The sequence below is a fragment of the Haliotis rufescens genome, unplaced genomic scaffold (genome assembly GCF_023055435.1).
Source record: "Haliotis rufescens isolate VD_foot unplaced genomic scaffold, xgHalRufe1.0.p SCAF_4, whole genome shotgun sequence".
NCBI classification, from domain to species: Eukaryota; Metazoa; Mollusca; class Gastropoda; order Lepetellida; family Haliotidae; genus Haliotis; species Haliotis rufescens.
In genome coordinates, this window is record NW_025964112.1 from 60,751,761 (window position 1) to 60,771,548 (window position 19,788).

The 19,788-nt window shown below is 41.8% G+C and overlaps 1 protein-coding gene across 1 annotated transcript in view; it reads left to right on the forward strand.

Annotated features, from left to right (window-relative positions):
• Positions 1-19,298, forward strand: part of LOC124113328 (zinc transporter 2-like) — a 34,475-nt gene extending 15,177 nt beyond the window's left edge. Inside the window, exons 2-7 of the mRNA XM_046473611.2 lie at positions 9,989-10,135; positions 11,300-11,456; positions 13,434-13,740; positions 14,320-14,431; positions 15,753-15,887; positions 17,373-19,298. Coding sequence (XP_046329567.2) covers positions 9,989-10,135; positions 11,300-11,456; positions 13,434-13,740; positions 14,320-14,431; positions 15,753-15,887; positions 17,373-17,521 — 1,007 coding nt within the window. The 3' untranslated portion in view covers positions 17,522-19,298. The remainder of the gene's footprint in view (positions 1-9,988; positions 10,136-11,299; positions 11,457-13,433; positions 13,741-14,319; positions 14,432-15,752; positions 15,888-17,372) is intronic.
• Positions 19,299-19,788: the final 490 nt, after the last annotated feature.

Genomic DNA, 19,788 nt, shown 5'->3' on the forward strand with positions numbered 1-19,788 from the left:
TCCCAGCCCTACATGAGACTGTGGCACATTTTCAGTTTCCTGGAAGGAATCAGACAAAGTCCCTATACACAAGAAAGGGGACACAAATGGCGTTCACAACCACAGAGTATTAGACTAAGGCTTGGGAAGCTGTCTCTACAAGGTCTTCTTGTCCATCACCAATTCCACGTCAGTTGCCCATATGGACTACGACATTGCCTTCGACCAAAGTCAAAGTCATGTTTTCGTGTTGATCACTGAACTACAGATCTTATCTATAAATTTAGATCCTTGAAGATGATAGTGTCCAGTTGCTTGTGAGACCCATGCAAAGCTTTTGACACTGTTTAGAGAAATGGTCTTCATTACAAGCTTTACCAACAAAACGTCACTGGTAAAATGTTCATAAGGAACTTGCACCCAGATATCTAGTCTCTCTCTGATCTGAACAACAAATGGTGCCTCAAACCCTGTCAGGGGGCACGGGTAGCCCAGGCGACTAAGACGCCACGATTCGCTGTTCAGAGTTGCGCCCCTTGGGCACGCCAGAAACCTATGATTGTGGGTTTGAATCCCTGTTCACCCCAATTATGTTACTAGGTTAGTCAGCACCATAACCGTGCTCGTGGGTTTCACCGAAGTGGTAAACGTCTGTGACCTTCATCACTTTGTGCTTTTCTCCTACATTAGGCTGACACTCTGTGATATAACTGGAATACTGTTAAAAGCGGCGTTAAACCCAACTCACTCACTCACTCTTACCCTGTCAAATCTCATGTTGGTGTCAAGCAAGGATGATTGTGCAATCCAACCCTTTTCAACATCTGTGTGAATGATGTAAAAGACTAAGACACTGTCGTTTAGCCATCTATTATTTGTAGATGATCTGCTTGTATTGTCAAAACCTGCAAAGGTAATTCAACAGAGCTTAAGCAATCTTCAATATTTGTACCACAGGCTGGAAACTTAAGGTCAATTTGTTCAACACAAAAGTTCTTTTATTTTGAGGCTCTAAATATGATGTAAAATATAAATTCTTCCTTGATGAAGAGACAATAGACATCTGCTAAAAATGGACCCTTTATATCTGCCATTTGTCTTGATAAAGGCAAGGCTATGAGAGCCTGGTACAAAATGGAACATTCCGTAACATCATCTCAACTCTCTTTTGATGTACTTTTGCGACTTTACCATGTTTACAGAGCATTATTCATGTTATTAGTACCTACTACAGCTTACGGCGCCAAGGAGTGGAGAAAACAATTACTATCAAGACCATCACAAGATCCTTTTCTAAACTGGCAAAGGAATATATGTAACACAATATCTATCAACATTGCTAGACAAGTCCTTGGTGTACTGAAAAAAATATTTCATTTTGCTTCATAATTCTTATTCTCAATCTCAAGTTGAGTGAACTTGGCTTACACCCTATCTCTCTTATATATATTTACAAGCATCTATAAATACTACATTAGGCTTCAAAGTCTCAACTGTAACAAACATCTATATGCTGTACGTAAACACTGTTTATACTTTGAAGTGTTATTGTCTGCAATGTTAGTACAATCCGTAACTGTCACAAATATGTATTTCCTTCCAAACTTCATGACAAACTGACCATGGTGTGATGGCTGTGAAACATTGACAGCCACATAACTGTCGCAATTCGACACGTCTTGAATTTGTACATCATTTAAGTCACAGGAAATTAAGAGAACACTGATAGAACCAATTGATGTGCCTTCTGCCTCCCCTTGTGCCAGTCCCTTCAAATTTAGATTCTGGTTAAAATACGCATGGTCAGAAGAGTGACAAACACAGCGGATCAGCAAAGGGAACTGGTCAGTAACCTCTGTTCCATCCAACAGTAATGTGTGTGATAGGTCATCATTTGACTGGTAGATGTCAGGGTGAGGAAAGTCTGAATAATGTTTATATTGGATGGCTACCAGTAGTTTAAACAGGGTTCTGCCAAAAAATCATATTTGTTTTTTAAACATTGGTGTAAAACTATTGATAGTGGGTCGTTGTTTAGAAAATATCAGTTTGGTGCAATATGCTATTGGTTTATCAGTGGGATAGAAAAATCAGAATTTATTTTTTTTCATTTAAAAAAAAGGTACAGTTGGCAGGTCTTTAAATAAATCTTCTTCTTAGAAACCTTAAGGTTTAGGAATCTAAAACTATGATATGTGTAGCATCACACAGTTAATATTTGATCATGCCAGTAATATGAAAATATACTCAAAACAGTACAAATAGCTGCAACTTGAAGACATTGGAGGAGCATAATATGACTTGCATTGAAACATGGAACCTAAAATATTAGTTGTTTTAGTGAATGATAAAATATTCTGCAATTGTGGAAAATGTAATTTGTTATGTTAAATCACCATCTTCTCAGATACAGAGAAGCTGATGGCGGATATATTGGTATATTGGTAGCATATGTAGCACGACACTGGAGTTCATTCATTGGCAATATGTTTGAAAAAACATATTAAAATGAAAGGATTAATAAGTCAAAATATTGCAGTGATCAAGCTGAAATTTGATGTTGTTTATCAATTTCCTTGATGCACCAGTCTGCACTCACTTTGGCCATTGTTGACAATGTTCAGATAAAAATACCTCCATCTCCGAAACTGCTTCAGCAAATGCATTGATACTGTACTGTTATATTTGTTCCCGAATGATAAGAATATGAGACTGAGATTAATAATGCTGTTCTGTCACTTCAGCCAGACCACGTTATGCAACCACACATTCCTTACTTGGTGGCTTTTAATGTTTCACTGCATGACATTCAGCTCACTGTCAGTCAGTCCCTGGTGAGCAACAGTGCACTGACACTGTCAGCATGGTCTGTCCCTGGTGAGCAACAGTGCACTGACACTGTCAGCATGGTCTGTCCCTGGTGAGCAACAGTACACTGACACTGTCAGCATGGTCTGTCCCTGGTGAGCAACAGTGCGCTGACACTGTCAGCATGGTCTGTCCCTGGTGAGCAACAGTGCGGTGACACTGTCAGCATGGTCTGTCCCTGGTGAGCAACAGTGCGCTGACACTGTTTTTGTGTGTTGTAAACGTGGCCTGACACACATTGTAGGCTGGGTACATAGATGACATGGAATTGTTGCAGACTAGGGCTGGGACGGGTAACTCGGGTACTCGGGTCGGGTGGGTACTGAGCAGGACCGGGGTACCCACAGGACTACCCGGACCCGTGGTTAGTCACGGGATATATCGTTTAATGATAAAACTTATCTAAAACTCAATGGTCACACTACAAGACACTAATGTTCCCATTTCCTTCTGACTAGGCATGCGTTCCTTCTGACTTATATATTTTTGAAAAACAGATAAAACTTCATGCAGTCAACTTCAGTGTATGCATGACCAGTTCCATTCTCATTAAAATCAGATCTTATTTCTCACTACCGCTAAACAAAGATCTGAGGACATCCCATTAAGGGTCACGACCTTTCGCGAATTTTGACCGACCAATGAAATAACCGACAAGAAATCGACATTAGCCAATCAGAAGGCAGCTTTCTCGAGCTTTACGACACTAGTTTGAAACTGGTGACTACGCTTCGAAACATATTTTGACTTATTCTCGATTAAAAACATTCAAACTGATAAGAAGAACATTCTGGAATGGCTTATAGATAGCCTAGATTGTATGGATATAATCATAAAACCTGTAACTGTCTTTCGGAAAAAAACCCGTGTTAAATATTTCGTGGTTGCATGATTAGAAAACAGATTCCGACTGTCACTTTCATGATCTGTTAAGCCGCGCTCTGATTGGTCGGATGAAAGGTCGTTCTGACGTGACTCCTAATGGGATGTCGTCAGATCTTTGTTTAGCGGTAGCGAGTACAAAGACCTGATTCTAATGAGATTGGACCAGTTCGTTTTACACGTGTATCTGAATACATTTTGCCAGGGCTACAATCAAACTTTACTCAGTCGGACAGTTTGTAGCTATCTCTTGAGACCTACAGCGGGTACCTGGGTCAGGTCGGGTAATAGCGGGGTGGGTACCGGGGTAGTAAATTTTGACTCGTCCCAGCCCTATTGCAGACCATTAGGGATTAATCTAGGATTATGAACTACGTTCCCTGTGCAATCAATATGGGGGGAAAAATTGGTATTTTGTTCAAAATTTGGTTCTTATTTTCTTAAATTCAGAGGTATTTTAAAATTGTATTTTGATGATACATTCAATGCAATAATATTAAACAAAGCATTATTAGCTATTCCTCTTCGTTGGTTCTGTTATCATTGAAGTACAATGTCACCTCCACAAAGCCATAAAATTATTTTTTTGTTGTTACAAGTTTTGGGAAATTTATTATTCACATTTGGAATTTTTAATGACATTTTTTGCAGACTTGGGTCCGAATATCAGACTCTGTGCAGGTTTCTATAAACCCCTGACAGGTGCTTCCCAATTGTGTATGTGGATGTCAGTCAGCCCACAGATCAGGCATGGCAACCCTGGTACTCCAAACAGACATGTGACAGCCATGAAATACTGACACATTGTTCACACAATATACAACATGTCAAACAATGTTGCTGCTCCTCAAGTTGAGCATGTATTTAGGTTTACACGAGTTTGGCATTATCATGTGTGTTGATACAATGGAAATGGATTGTTGTACCATTTGTGGTGACATCGTGGCCCAACCCGAAAGATACAGATGACGAAATGATAATATTTAGACAGGCAACTCAGAATAGACAAATCAATAGCGCATAGCCCGGCAGTGTGTAAGAGCTGTTGCAGAGTGCTCGAAAAGCCTGTGTGGGAGGCTAGGGAGTCTCGTTAATCCCGACACTAGTTAATCCGACAATCGGCTTTATCCGACACTAATGATTGAAACCGATTATATCAGTGCTATTTAGACCCATTGTACTTGAGTTGTCGTGATGTTAAATAATCGAACATTAATGATGGTTGTTTTAAATATTAACAAGAGTGACCAACTTCCCTAATGTAATGTATGAGATATTCTACATACATCGCTGCCAGGAATGTGGGAGGTTGATAGCATGAGCAACAATCCACACTGCTCTGGGAATGTATTCAAGGTCGTACAATGTGACCACACGATTTTCTTTTATGTTGACACGGCAAGCATCGAGTGCTGGGGATTTTTAGGATAGTGAACCCTAGTAGAGTCCTGTATCACAAAATGATCTCAGCATTATCGTAAGCCTATGTTAGAATATAGGAGTTACGATCATCTTAGCGCTAAGATCGCTTTGTTGGATGGGTTTTAGAAATAGAGGATGGAGAAGGAGTGGTAACTTTACATGTATAATAGTAATTTTATATGGTTTATTGGATCTTTTGACACCTGTTGTAGGTAGCACTTACTGCAGTTACATTTACATAAGGTGACACTTGCCACAGGTAACATTTACAGAAAGTTAAGCTTACCATTGTTGCACTTACTGAAGGTGAAACTTACCGTTGTTCCACTTACTGAAGGTGAAGCTTACCGTTGTTGCACTTACAGAAGGTGACTAGTACTGTTGTTGCACTTACTGAAGGTGAAGCTTCCTGTTGTGGCACTTACAGAAGGTGACTAGTAGTGTTGTTGCACTTACTGAAGGTGAAGCTTACTGTTGTGGCACTTACAGAAGGTGACTAGTACTGTTGTTGCACTTACTAAAGGTGAAGCTTACTGTTGTTGCACTTACAGAAGGTGACTAGTACTGTTGTTGCACTTACTGAAGGTGAAGCTTCCTGTTGTGGCACTTACAGAAGGTGACTAGTAGTGTTGTTGCACTTACTGAAGGTGAAGCTTACTGTTGCACTTACAGAAGGTGACTAGTACTGTTGTTGCACTTACTGAAGGTGAAGCTTACTGTTGTTCCACTTACTGAAGGTGTAGCTTACTGTTGTTGCACTTACTGAAGGTGTAGCTTACTGTTGTTGCACTTACTGAAGGTATAGCTTACTGTTGTTGCACTTACTGAAGGTGTAGCTTACTGTTGTTGCACTTACTGAAGGTGTAGCTTACTGTTGTTGCACTTACTGAAGGTGTAGCTTACTGTTGTTCCACTTACTGAAGGTGAAGCTTACCGTTGTTGCACTTACCAGTCGCAGACGTAACGTGTACGCGTGACGGGTCTGTCGTCTCTTGTACGCGAGACGGGTGCGGACGGCAGTACTCAGTGAAGCGCCTGATACTAATTAATTCAATCACCGTGGCTGTGCTGTCACCCGCGACCTCCGCGAAAGTAATTAAAGCGCTATGTAAAATCACCCACTGCCGAGAGTGCCCCCAATCCTCCCAAGGTTGTGACTGGCAGGTCGCGTGTGCATCGACGCACATTGTTCCACTTACTGAAGGTGTAGCTTACTGTTGTTGCACTTACTGAAGGTGAAGCCTACCGTTGTTGCACTTACTGAAGGTGTAGCTTACTGTTGTTGCACTTACTGAAGGTGAAGCCTACCGTTGTTGCACTTACTGAAGGTGAAGCTTACTGTTGTTGCACTTACTGAAGGTGAAGCCTACCGTTGTTGCATCCGACCTCTGATCAGAAGGTCTGTGGTTCGAATCCCATCACGGGACTTGGAAAAATTATTGTGTCGACAGAATGATGTTTTGGAAAGGTCTGCTGATTGATTCTAAAATACCCAGTGGATGGGACCCAAGATGTGGAACTATATTTAAACCAAAGAAAGCAATTAGTATAGAATGAGACTGATGGCCATGATAGCATGCGTGTGACTACTCAGGCTCAGCAGGAGTGGATTACAATCACTCACTGCCAGGACGTGTGTTCTTTATTTAGAGGCTACAACAATGTGTTGGAATCTTGATGAGTGTAGTCTCAAGGGATTAATTTACCAGGTCTGGAGTCATGAAAATTACTATATTCATATTTGACGTAACTCGTACCAAATTTTGTCTTAAATTGGGGAGCATGTATGTCAGTCTACATGATCTATTAGTTTCATCTTTAACATGTTTAAGTCTAAGACTGCCCCTGAGACTGACAACAAAATTTGTAGGTAAAAAAGCTGGTTCAAGTGGTACAAGTGGTACAGCGCCTCAGTGTTAAACAAGATAAAATATGTATACGCAGGACAGTCAGGGACAGCTTCAACCTGCTAGATCTGTAGGATGAACAGCGTTTTGAGATAGATTTTTTCTGCCTACTCTCTTCTGCTTCTCTGCTTTTTGCATGATGACATGTAATACAACCCAGTTCTCACGACCATTTGGAGAATGTGTCCTGATACCCAGCTTTACATCAGGTAGTTTATCTTAGATATTCATCAAATGAGGTCAATATCATATGTAGCTATTTTTGAAAGATACATAGAACTTCGGATTGTGTGAATATTGATTTTAGTCTCAAGGTAATAATATAGGAAGCAACTCAAACGCAAGATTCTTCTTGTGCTGTAGTCTAACACAACTGTGAAGACAGAGTTGACTGCGCGATAGTCTCTCAACGCGATATTTCGGTCACATCCCTGATTCAACTCTGTCTTCATTGTTACAGCTTCTAAACTGCCACTAACAGATATAACGACGGAGTTTGGAAAAGTTGACCCTAGTACTTCCCGACATTAGACAGGTCATTTTAAATCTGTGCCAGGGATATTGTGAAGTTAATGAAAGGTATTAAATACTCAAAGTTGTTAGGCACAGCTGCTGGCTTACAATACTCTGTGTGTATATGGGCTGTGTAGAGTTATTTACGTCATAAGTGAATATAAATCACCATTACCCAATAAATTTTGAGTTAATTGCTTTCAAATACACAAGAAAAATGTCATAAACACAATAGCATAGCAACAAGTGTATTTACCCAGTGTACCCTTTTTGTATTGCGTAGCTATGCTTCTTTACCGATCTCTAGTTATTGATGAAATGCCGGCATCACACAAATACTTACCCTGTGCAGTGGGTAGTGTATAAAACAAGGCTCTACATCTCTACATTGTTAATTAATCATTATAACACTGTTGTGAGTTTATGCATGTTGCACGTTTGCAGCACACAGATGCAAATTAGAAGTCAGCAAAATGATTTAAAAATACATCATGCATGGTGGTGTAAGAATACCCAAAAGACTCCACTCACAGTAGGAAGGGGACCCAAAGGAAACTATCAATACCCAGTTTCAATGATAGCGTGTGAGTCAATACGTAACATTCTCAATGCGTCAAAACATGATCTGGAGCCCTTGCGATGTTAGTATGACTCGTATCCACCAGGACAATAAATACTGGTAAACACTACTTACTTTATAATTTAAGTTAAGTTTACTGTACTCCCATGTGTAGAGTTTAGAGTTTAGTTTTTCCCTGAGCTGTTATAGTTAAACATTTGTTGAATATGGTAGTACAGGAGTTATCCTTTCGCGAACACCTGATGTCATCACAGATTTTCAGTGATCCATTCATATAATTTTCACTGCTATGTTGCCTTTTATGCCCAATGGAATCTGTTTTGCCAGTTAATGGAGACTGGTTATTCTCTGGCATTGTTTCGTATTAGAACTTGAGGATGCTTGCATTATTAGTGAGTGAGTGAGTGAGTGTGTATGGTTTTACGCCGCTTTTAGCAATATTTCAGCAATATCACGGCGGAGTACATGAGAAATGGGCTTCACACATTGTACCCATGTGGGGAATTGAACCCAGGTCTTCGGCATGACAAGCGAACACTTTACCACTAGGCTACCCCACCGCTTGTATTATTAGTATAGGTCAGGGAACAACTACATGTAAATTGTATTTCATCTTCTGCTTGCTCTTGGATCATGTAATATAACCCGTCCAGACAGGCCTAATGCATGCCTTTTGTGAGCTTTACATATTGTTTTGCAAAATTATATAGATATGCTACTACAACTGCAACAGTGGTGCATGTCAATATAGCTGTACACATCAAAGAGTATCGCTACATCTCCGAGCTGTGCAGAGCTCTTTTGTTTTGGTTTGAGAATTGAATCGTGCGTGATGATGTGACAGAAAAACTTGGAAATTAGTTCTTACATGATTAACAAACACCCAGAACTGTCGATGTACTTGCCCTTTAACCCTGTCCAGATGTGTATTGTGTGTGGTGCTGGGACAATGTGAGGTAGTCGGGGAAAACACCTTAGGGCAGGTTGCTATAGGACGTTATTGTTTTCCATCTTTCAGATCTGACATGTTTGTCCCATGTGTTTTATATTATCATGATTATTACTCACAGTGATGGAAGATAAATTACTTACATTTAATAGTCTTGTCTGTATAATGAATCACATGACAAGCTCACGATGGCAGGGATTTCAGATTTATGTCAAGAATGTCAGAATGTTTTATAATTGATATTGTAGAGTTATTTTCAGTAAACATGGTAAACATGTTCAAGAAATTTATATAGATGAAATCAGAAATAAACCCTTCTAGTGTAAAATAGTGTATTTTGTATACTGTTTTGTTTTGTTTCACTCTATTTACAAATATTGGTCACCAGAACAACTATTTAGTCAACCCCAGCTGTCGGTAAAGCAATATTTTATTACCTGACTGATCTCGTGGTTAAGGTGTGAACTTCTCGCACAAAAGTCCCAGTTTGTTTTCCAACTTAGGGCAGTGAGGGGCACGAGGTTCAGGGGCCCAGGTGCCCCCTTGGCACTGCTGTTCATTGAGTTTTCCCAAGGCATGCCTGGATCTACTGATCATGGGTTCGAATCCATGATTCATCCTGATTATTTTTCTGTTTGTCGGCGCCATACCTGTGCTCATCGGTTTCATCCAAGTGGTAAATATCGAAGACCTACATCACTTCAGGCTTGATGTGGCTTCAATACAACTAGAGACTGTACAAAGAATTAAACCGCTGACGACACAGTTGACACGGAATACGAAGTTGCATTATCCATAAGTCGGCAGTCTTCATTCATACCACAGCTTCTTGAATACATAACTAATGTAAATCTCAATTTCTTCTTATAAAATATGTTTTGTTTCCAGGTGGTGCCCTCTCCAACAGCCTTGCCCTCTTCACCGATGTCCTTCACCTTGGCAGCGACCTCATCAGCTTCATCATCAGCCTGCTGGCCATCTATCTGTCCACCAAACCGGCCACCAAGAAGATGTCCTTCGGCTACCATCGGGCTGGTCAGCTTCTCTCCTCTTACTGACCAACCATTTGATATTCTGGGGATGGGCCTGGGATTTTTTCCACACAAAAAATGTCTTAAAAAATTCTTGAAAAAAATAATTATTCTTCAGACTGTTAAAAAGAAGAAAGAAATTGGCACAAAATTTACATTGTTGTAAGGTGATTGTCTTTGAAAAAAATTCAAGCTCATAGTTTTAAATATATGACTTTGTAGCTGTAGCTGAAATATTATCTAATCCTGATACAAAGTCCCAACACAACACACCCCCCCCCCCCCCCCTCAATATCAAATGGTCGTCCGGACAACCACACCTTTAGACCCATGAAGATTCGGGGTAGAATAGGTCTTCAGCAACCCATGCTTGCCGTAAAAGGTGACAATGCTTGTCGTAAAAGGCCACTAACGGGATCGGGTGGTCAGGCTCATGCTCATGATATCAATCACTGGATTGTCTGGTCCAGACTCAATTATTTACAGACTGCCGTCATATAGCTGGAATATTGCTGAGTGCGGCGTTAAACAACACACCAACCAACCAACCAACCACACCTTTGGAGATTCAGAATAGAATCGCACTATTATGCGCACTCAGGGATTTACCAGATGACATCTTGCATCCAGTATGCATAAAAATGTAAAGCGTACACACAAAAAATCCTGAATTGCATCCATTGAGATGCAGAAAATTTGTATGCATGTTTAGGAAAGAATGCTGTTTCAAAATTTGGTACCACTTGAAATTAATTTCCATTCACAATCATTTCACAAATACAACACACAGCCAAGTGCTTCATGATTTTCCAGGAAAGATTATATGTGATGTTACCTATGTAAGAAAATATTAGGAGTAAAGCTGTGCCACTCATGAAAATATCAACTTTCTCAGGTCACCTAATGAGCTAAGCATGGTATTGGTAAAATAAATACAAATATCCTAAATGTGTTAAAATTTCTCTGGGACCCCCATTTTGTAGCTTTGGGCCCCCCACCTTTTTTTTTTCTTTTTCTTTTTTTTCATCCAGGGTCTTCTATTATGTTGGAAATCTTGCCAAACTTTTTTATGACCCATTGACCCATCATGTACCTCTTTAGATCATATGGGAGAGAATATAAAAACTCCTTGTGAGCCTGTTGATGAACCCACATGTTTCTGTTACAGAGGTGTTGGGAGCTGTCTTCAGTGTGTTCATCATCTGGCTGGTTTCTGGAGTCTTGTGCTACATGGCTGTGGAGAGAATTATACACGAACACTACAAGGATGTGAAAGCAGACGAAATGCTGATTACTGCAACCATTGGAGTTGTTTTCAATCTGATGTGAGTCTTTCCCACACAATTACTCCAGGAAGCATCTAACCTGATAAAATTTGATCTTTACTATGATGCGATACCTCTTTGCATGAAGGTCTTAGGACACCTCAGACGGGGACTTTCTAATCCCAATTTCAGTGGTACAGCTTCCAAATTTTCAGTCATAGTGAGTTAAGCATACAGACAAACAGATTTCTGCAGCTTGAAAACAAGAATGATTGGTGTTATATTTTTGTGGATATTTTGTCCATCATATCATTTCTGAGCGCCATGGCATCTTCACCAGGGTGTACTATCGAGGGTATGTTTGTGATCTGTGGAAGTTTTCTTATCAAAATCTCTGAATGTGGTACAGAAATAAAGCCAAATCCTTTTAGAAAGCTGACATTTGATGGGCTCAAGAACACCCCCATCCCTTATTTAGACTGAGCTCCTTGTTCACCTGGTACGACTTCCTGTGGAGGTGTCATGAGCTCTTTATGCAGAGTGGTGTCGTATTGGAATACAAAATCATATTCAATACGTTCACAGTTCACTGATATGTCTAATGAAGCAAGGCCGACTGGCAAGTTAGTCAAAGTCACACTCCTGATGGGCCACTCAGAATATAAGTTGTAGCAGGATTATGAGGGGTACATGCGTCGTTTTAATGAGGGACGCATAAAACCTTATGGACCCTGAGTGATCCTGCTACAACAAATTTATCTCACCGAAATGTTATTATGACATTGTAAAAGAATTCAAACAAATTCAAATTTTGATTTCCATTGACTCGGAAAGCATGTGGCTTTTTGCTTTGAAGCGTGGTGAAATCAGGGATTTATTCTGTCTCTCAGAAATCCACACGCAGCCTGATTTGCTTGTAGCATGGTATAAGAGATTTATTCCCCCGCTGAGAAATCTATCATGTTTATTCCCCTCCAACATTGTCCAAGGCGGGTTACACAGTATTTTATCAAGATCACATGGACAAATCAGTTCTCATCATTCTGACATGGAGGTATGATGATGATATTTGTAGGGTGCTTCTTTGACTAATGGCGCAACCATTTGATTTGAGGGGGAGGGGATTTTTCTTGTATACTAATCACGCCCCTGATTTGCTGGAAAAAAGTTACACATGTACAAATTTTTCTTGCAGACTATATCAGAGGTCCCAAAGAATACAGTTCATATTGCATCATTTTTATTTATTTAAGAAAACCTTTATTTGGCACCTGTTTGTGTTGAAAAACCAAAATCTGTCACCCTCTACTCTTAACATAAGCTATGTTATAATTGGTCACTGACTGAACTCAAATGTTTTCTGACCTGTGAAGATCCGGGTTAGGATAGGTCTTCAGCGACCCATACTTGCCATAACTGGTGACTCTGCTTGTCGTAAGAGGCGACTTATCATGCTTATGGGACTTGGTTGATGCATGTCATCGTATCCCAACTGTGTGGATCAATGCTCTTGATGTCAATCACTGGATTGTCTGGTCCAGACTTGATTATTTACAGACAGCCATTATATAGCTGTACTATTGCTGGGTGTAGCATTAAACAACAAACAAACAAACAAACAAATGTTTTCTTCAATACTCATGGATAAGAAGCAGTGTAAAGTGAGCAAGTTTGTTTGACTCCGCTTGGAATGTTAGTATAGTTATGTCTCAGATTCATGTAGGCGGGAAACCTGGAGTGATGCAAGTCTTAAACGTTTACCACTCTGGTGAAACCCTCAAGCATTGTAATCTTGAAACATGACCAGGATGAATTTGTGATTCAAACTCATTATGATGGGTGTCTGGCACTCCTAGGGGGCGCAACTCTGCACAGCAAATTGCAACACCTGAGACGGCATAGCCACCCATGCTCCAAGGCAGTATAGCCATTTCTCTGTACCTTGGGAAAAAGAGGAGGGTGTAAATATGTCAATGATGGTATGATAAGACGGACGTAACACATATATATGACACACATTTCGCATATTTTTTCCAGAATGGGTTTTGTGCTCCACTCAGAGAGATGTTGCAAATTTGGCTCAGCTCACCGCAGTTTTGGCCACAATCATTCCCACGGGTCAGGCCATGGTCACATGACCCAACGGAACCGAAGCGAGTACCAGCCTCTACATCAGGTTTTGGATGAATCCACGGAGGTTGATGAGCACGAAGATAGTCACGAGTTTCATGAAACCAATCATCGACATAAAAACATTAATGTGCGTGCTGCTTTTATTCATGTGGTGGGAGATATTATTCAAAGTCTTGGAGTCTTTGTTGCTGCTTTAATAATAAAATTTACGGTAAGTGATGGATACGTCAGCATTATGTACATCCATAGTAAGAAGGTGTGAAAGCAAGATAAAGGGGGGGACTTAGCTTGTGAAGCACAGCCTTCCATTAAATGTGTCTTTGCTGTTAGGCTTGATAGAATTTAATATTATGGTTTTAGGCTGACACTGCTTAGTGTTCTCCAGTTTGGTACACTGAATACAACTATATCATGCATTATACCTCTCATCACTTGGTTGTTGTCACTCCAGCTTGAAACTTCGCCATATGCAATAAACTATAAAGTTGTATGTTGTCTTACTTGCAAACTGAGGGTTGTGAGTCATGAATAGAGATATTTCATATCTTTGAAGAGTTAAGTTACCTGCCCTTGTCTTCTGCTTAAATGAAAAACCAGATAATGCTGATAGATTTCTCAGGACAACTTGCATGTTATACTGAACATGTTTTCACATGAATATATAGGATATAAACCAGTATTTGAGATCAATTTTAAGAAGTAAGGATTTGAATACCTTATGTGTTCCTATGATAATACCCTTGCATGCTCAACTCTGAATACCATCCGGTTTGTCATTGGGTCATTTCAGTCAGATGACCGGTTCCGTCTGGCAGATCCCATCTGTACCTTCCTGTTTTCTCTATTGGTGCTGATCACCACGATAGCCGTGCTGCGCGACACACTGCTGGTAATGATGGAAGGTGAGCTGCTGATATCCCCTGCTAGTAATACTGAAGGCGATCTTGATTCAAGTGCTGACATCCCCCCGCTAGTAATACTGTAAGCGGTCTTGATTCAAGTGCCGATATCCCCCTGCTAGTAATACTGTTAGCGGTCTTGATTCCAGTGCTGATATCCCCTGTAAGTAATACTGTAGGCGATCTTGATTCAAGTGCTAATATCCCCTGCTAGTAATACTGTAAGCGGTCTTGATTCAAGTGCCGACATCCCCTGCTAGTAATACTGTAGGCGATCTTGATTCAAGTGCTGATATCCCCTGTAAGTAATACTGTAGGCGATCTTGATTCAAGTGCCGATATCCCCTGCTAGTAATACTGTAAGCGGTCTTGATTCAAGTGCCGACATCCCCTGCTAGTAATACTGTAGGCGATCTTGATTCAAGTGCCGATATCCCCTGCTAGTAATACTGTAGGCGATCTTGATTCAAGTGCCGATATCCCCTGCTAGTAATACTGTAGGCGATCTTGATTCAAGTGCCGATATCCCCTGCTAGTAATACTGTAAGCGGTCTTGATTCAAGTGCTGATATCCCCTGCTAGTAATACTGTAAGCGGTCTTGCTTCAAGTGCCGACATCCCCTGCTAGTAATACTGTAGGCGATCTTGATTCAAGTGCCGATATCCCCTGCTAGTAATACTGTAGGCGATCTTGATTCAAGTGCCGATATCCCCTGCTAGTAATACTGTAGGCGATCTTGATTCAAGTGCCGATATCCCCTGCTAGTAATACTGTAAGCGGTCTTGATTCAAGTGCTGATATCCCCTGCTAGTAATACTGTAAGCGGTCTTGCTTCAAGTGCAGATATCCCCTGCTAGTAATACTGTAGGTGATCTTGATTCAAGTGCCGATATCCCCTGCTAGTAATACTGAAGGTGATCTTGATTCAAGTGCCGATATCCCCTGCTAGTAATACTGAAGGTGATCTTGATTCAAGTGCCGATATCCCCTGCTAGTAATACTGTAGGTGATCTTGATTCAAGTGCCGATATTCCCTGCTAGTAATACTGTAAGCGGTCTTGATTCACGTGTTAATTTCCCCATAGGAATGATGTGAAGTATTGATGATGGAAGAATAGAGACCAGATCTTTATTTTGACAGCATGTCTTCGTATCCCAGTTGAAAAATAGATGCTCATTATGTCAATGTGACTGGTCCAGACTGTTATTTGAGCAAGTTATGTCACCCTCAAACAAGAGTAACTCCATGTGTCAAGGCCAGGCCACATGCTTGCTCATTCTGCACTTGGTGTTTACATTCATGGTACACATTTGTCATTGTAGGAGTTCCGAGAGACATCAACTATGAATCTCTGAAGCAAGAACTGTTTTCAATCGAGGGTGTTGAGATGGTGCACAGCCTCCATATATGGTCCCTGACCATTGACAAGAATGCCCTGTCTGTCCATCTAGCAGTCGGTAAGGAGGAAATCTCTGGAGATAAACTCAAAGCTCATCCTCCGTTATCCCCAGTGTATTTTATCTCCATTCTGTTATCATAAATACCCTGGGGCCCGTTACCCAAAGTGATCGTAGTGCTACGACTGTCATAAGTCTATGTTAAAGTATGGGAGTTACAATCGTCCTAGCGCTAAGACTGTTATAAGTCTATGTTAAAGTATGGGAGTTACAATATTCCAGCAATAGGCTACCCTACCACCCCTCATGGACCACTAGGCTACCCCACCACCCCTCATGGACCACTAGGCTACCCTACCACCCCTCATGGACCACTAGGCTACCCCACCACCCCTCATGGACCACTAGGCTACCCTACCACCCCTCATGGACCACTAGGCTACCCCACCACCCCTCATGGACCACTAGGCTACCCCACCACCCCTCATGGACCACTAGGCTACCCTACCACCCCTCATGGACCACTAGGCTACCCTACCACCCCTCATGGACCACTAGGCTACCCCACCACCCCTCATGGACCACTAGGCTACCCCACCATCCCTCATGGACCACTAGGCTACCCTACCACCCCTCATGGACCACTAGGCTACCCCACCACCCCTCATGGACCACTAGGCTACCCCACCACCCCTCATGGACCACTAAGCTACCCCCGGACGTCACTTCCGAAAAGAAGCTACGGTGGTGAACAGGTCCAGGGTACTTATCGGAATGGAGATATAATACACTTGATAATCGAAGATGATTTAAGCTTGCCTGCCATCAGAAAACTTATGTGAGGAATATAATATTATCTTCTCCTCCATACTGAAACTATAGAGCTCCAACCAACTTACAGGTGGCTGCAATATCACTGTAAAATTGCTCACAACACTCACTCACTCACTCACCTCAGGTAGAGTGAGTGAGGAAGTAGGGTTTTACTCTACGTTTACAATTTTTCACCAACATCACTGCAGATGAAATAGACTTCTTACATTTTACTGGTGTTGGGAACAGAACACAGGGTCCAATGCTGTGACAGTCTTCAACATTTCACCATGCAAGTCAAGGGGTCCTTGTCATGACTCTAATGTTGAATGTTAGAGGTTGATGGGGTCGATCCCTGGCCCCGTCATACATAAAGACGTTAATAGAAGGTACTTGTTGTTACCCTGTCTGGCGCTCGGCATTAAGGGCCTATAACAAGGATTGGTCGGCTCGGAGTCAGTATGCTGTGTCTGAGAGGAGTATTCATGTTAAACTGCGGCATGGTATCTCTGTGGAACAGAACTATAACTCAGCATCAGTCCGGACTAGTGCAAGCAGCCACACTTACACACACTCACAAGCATGCACGTCGCTGTATAAGTGCAATACTCTTGGACAGGACGTTACACCACATAACCACCTCACCCACCATGCCATGATATTGCTTGAATATTACCAAGTGTGGGGTAACACCTTCTCCTCAAATGCTCACCTGGACTGTGCTCGTTACAGGTGAGACTACAGACAACGACGTTGTCCTGTCTACAGCGACCAGTAAGATGCAGCGAAATCACAACATCAGTCATGTGACCATTCAGGTGGAGAAGTACGACAGAGAGATCATGTCTTCCTGTGAACAGTGCCAGGAGCCCAAGAAATAGGGGTCTCATACCAGAAGAAAGTATAAACCAGAGAGTCTATATTTCTATAATGATATCGAAGGAAAGTATATTTTATATCACTCTGCTTGTAGTACTTGTAGTCATGTTGGTAGTGGCCGCTTCAGCAGGCAGTATCCTCAGCAACATGGAAACATGCGACATCCAGTGTCCTGAGCACAGGAACACAAGGATCTTGTGAACAAGTCTAATGCTGCAACAGCTCCAACAGCTCCTGTCAGGAATGTTCACAGGAACGTTCCATCTCTCATGTGACAACTGTCTTAGAACATGGGACTGATGCAGCTTCATGTCCAGTTATAATGTTGTCCTTCAGAGAGTAAATACAGAGCAATGCATTTCTCCAACAGAAATCTGGAAATATAAGACCTCCCTCCGTGTCCAAGTGACTTGTTAAGACGAATGGCTGATCAAAACCCACAAAGCCAGCATTCCTCATGTCAGTATTGTCAGATGTCAGATGGTACCAGTCATGTAATGCTGCTAGACATGGCAGTTGAACTGTATTTATGACATGGAAACACCAATAATGTTTACCTTTCTACATATCATGGTCGGGTCAGCTCTTAGAATACCAGTTTGATTTAAGGATGTTGCCCCTGTCACGTCAGCGATCGTCTTTGGGGAATCCATTTGGAAATGTAACTAATAAATTACATCGTTTATTGATTCAACAATATGACATTTCTCATGATCACTATTTTTTAAGATGTGTTAATGGTGTTTTCTTGCCATTATGTAATACCTCACATTACAGTATAAGAATCTGTAACCATGGTAACCAGAAATTTCAGTATGCATATACACAAATAAATGACGGCCAGTGGCTCCATGCAGCACTGCAGCTTGTACCGAGAAATAAGACCGACTGTGATTCCATACCAAACAGTGTGGTATAACCCTACTTCTAAGTGTAATCTTGTACCCGGTAATATAACCTTATAGTCAATGCTGATATTTCATTTGCAATTCTGGACATTGCACGTTCTTCACTTACAGTGTTGATCAAGATTGCTCAGTTTTTTTGTGTTGTTTGATGCTATTTTAGCTGCATGCAGGTAAACGTGCATATTATAATTTTTATGAAGATATGGATGTGAAAAATGCAAAATGAATATCAAGCCATTGTGAATTAGGGCTAAGATGGGTAACTCGGGTCCTGAGTAGGACCTGGATACCCACAGGATTCCCCGGACCAATGGTTAGTCACATGATATCTAGTCTAATGACAATAACATTGTTACAATAAAACGCCATGGTTACACTACAAGTCACGTGATATATTGGTTAATGACAATAACATTGTTACAATAAAACTCCATGGTTACACGACGAGTCACTGATGTTTGCATTCCTTCTGACTTTTACGTTATGGCTTCAGTCAACATCAGTATACATGATCAACTCGTTTTATTTGTGTATCTAAATAGTTTTGCGAGGGCTCCAGTGATCATAATTTGTTCCTAACTACTGAGAACTACAGCGGGTACCCAGGTAGGGTCGGATAATAGGGGATCAGGTAATAGGGGGTTCAGGTAATAGGGGGTTCGGGTAATAGGGGGTCAGGTACCTGGGTAGGGTCGGGATAATAGGGGGTCGGATACCTAGGTAGGGTCAGGTAAAAAGGGGTTGGGTAATAGAGGGTCAGGTACCACCTGGGTAGGGTCAGGTAATAGGAGGTCGGGTACCACCTGGGTAGGGTCAGGTAATAGGGGGTCGGGTACCTAGGTAGGGTCAGGTAATAGGGGGTCGGGTACCTAGGTAGGGTCAGGTAAAAGGGGGTTGGGTAATAGGGGGTCACGTACCACTTGGGTAGGGTCAGGTAATAGGAGGTCGTGTACCACCTGGGTAGGGTCAGGTAATAGGAGATCGTGTACCACCTGGGTAGGGTCAGGTAATAGGGGGTCAGGTACCTGGGTAGGGTCAGGTAATAGGGGGTTGGGTACCTAGGTAGGGTCAGGTAAAAGGGGGTTGGGTAATAGGGGGTCGGGTAAAAGGGGGTTGGGTAATAGGGGGTCGGGTACCGCCTGGGTAAGGTCAGGTAATAGGGGGTCAGGTACCTGGGTAGGGTCAGGTAATAGGGGGTCGGGTACCTAGGTAGGGTCAGGTAAGAAGGGGGTTGGGTAATAGGGGTCGGGTACCACCTGGGTAGGGTCAGGAAATGGGAGGTCGGGTACCACCTGGGTAGGGTCAGGTAATAGGGGGTCGGGTACCTAGGTAGGGTCAGGTAAGAAGGGGTTTGGGTACCT